General features: G+C 37.2%; 1 protein-coding gene across 1 annotated transcript in view; it reads left to right on the top strand.

The window, feature by feature from the left end:
- The window catches only part of LOC119588839, a gene marked incomplete in the record, with an annotated part of 21,486 nt that overhangs the window by 9,048 nt on the left and 11,874 nt on the right, over positions 1-564 (top strand). The window contains 1 exon segment of the mRNA XM_037937480.1: positions 315-416. Coding sequence (XP_037793408.1) covers positions 315-416 — 102 coding nt within the window.

Below are 564 nucleotides of genomic sequence, written 5' to 3'. Positions count from 1 at the left end.
TTTAATTCTTTCTGCATTTCTTTGTCTGTGTTTTTCTACAACTGTACATTTCTCCGTCTGTGTATGTGTGTCTTTGCATTTCCGTGCGTGTTTTTTTTTTCGTCTGTGAATTTCCGTATCTGTGCTTTGTGTTTTGTGTATCTGCATTTGTTTCTGTGTATTTCTTTATCTGCGATTTCTGTTTGTGTATTTCTGCATCTGTCTATTTACTTTTGCTTGCGCGTCTGTGTATCTCTGCCTATGTATCTGTGTGTCATTCTGCATATGTTGTATTTGCATCTCTGTATCTAGAACATCTATCTTTATATTTCCAGGCCCTAGAAGCAATGTTGATTAGAGGTACCGCCGAGCTTGTTTGTTTGGGGGATAAACAACATGTCCAGCTCCTCGATAAGAATGTATCTGTGAACATGGATAGAAAGAAAAAAGCCAAGGGAAAGAAAGGAAAAACTCGCAGGTTCAAGAAACCACGGGATGACAGCCCAAGCCCAACAGGTAATTTGTGGATATGTATTAAATATACACTTACTTAAATACACACAAACAAATATTTTGTTTTTCAAG

Source organism: Penaeus monodon, chromosome 24 (assembly GCF_015228065.2).
Source record: "Penaeus monodon isolate SGIC_2016 chromosome 24, NSTDA_Pmon_1, whole genome shotgun sequence".
In the NCBI taxonomy this organism is placed as follows: domain Eukaryota; kingdom Metazoa; phylum Arthropoda; class Malacostraca; order Decapoda; family Penaeidae; genus Penaeus; species Penaeus monodon.
The sequence above is the reverse complement of the archived record's forward strand: the minus strand, read 5'-3'. Positions and strand labels throughout refer to the sequence as shown.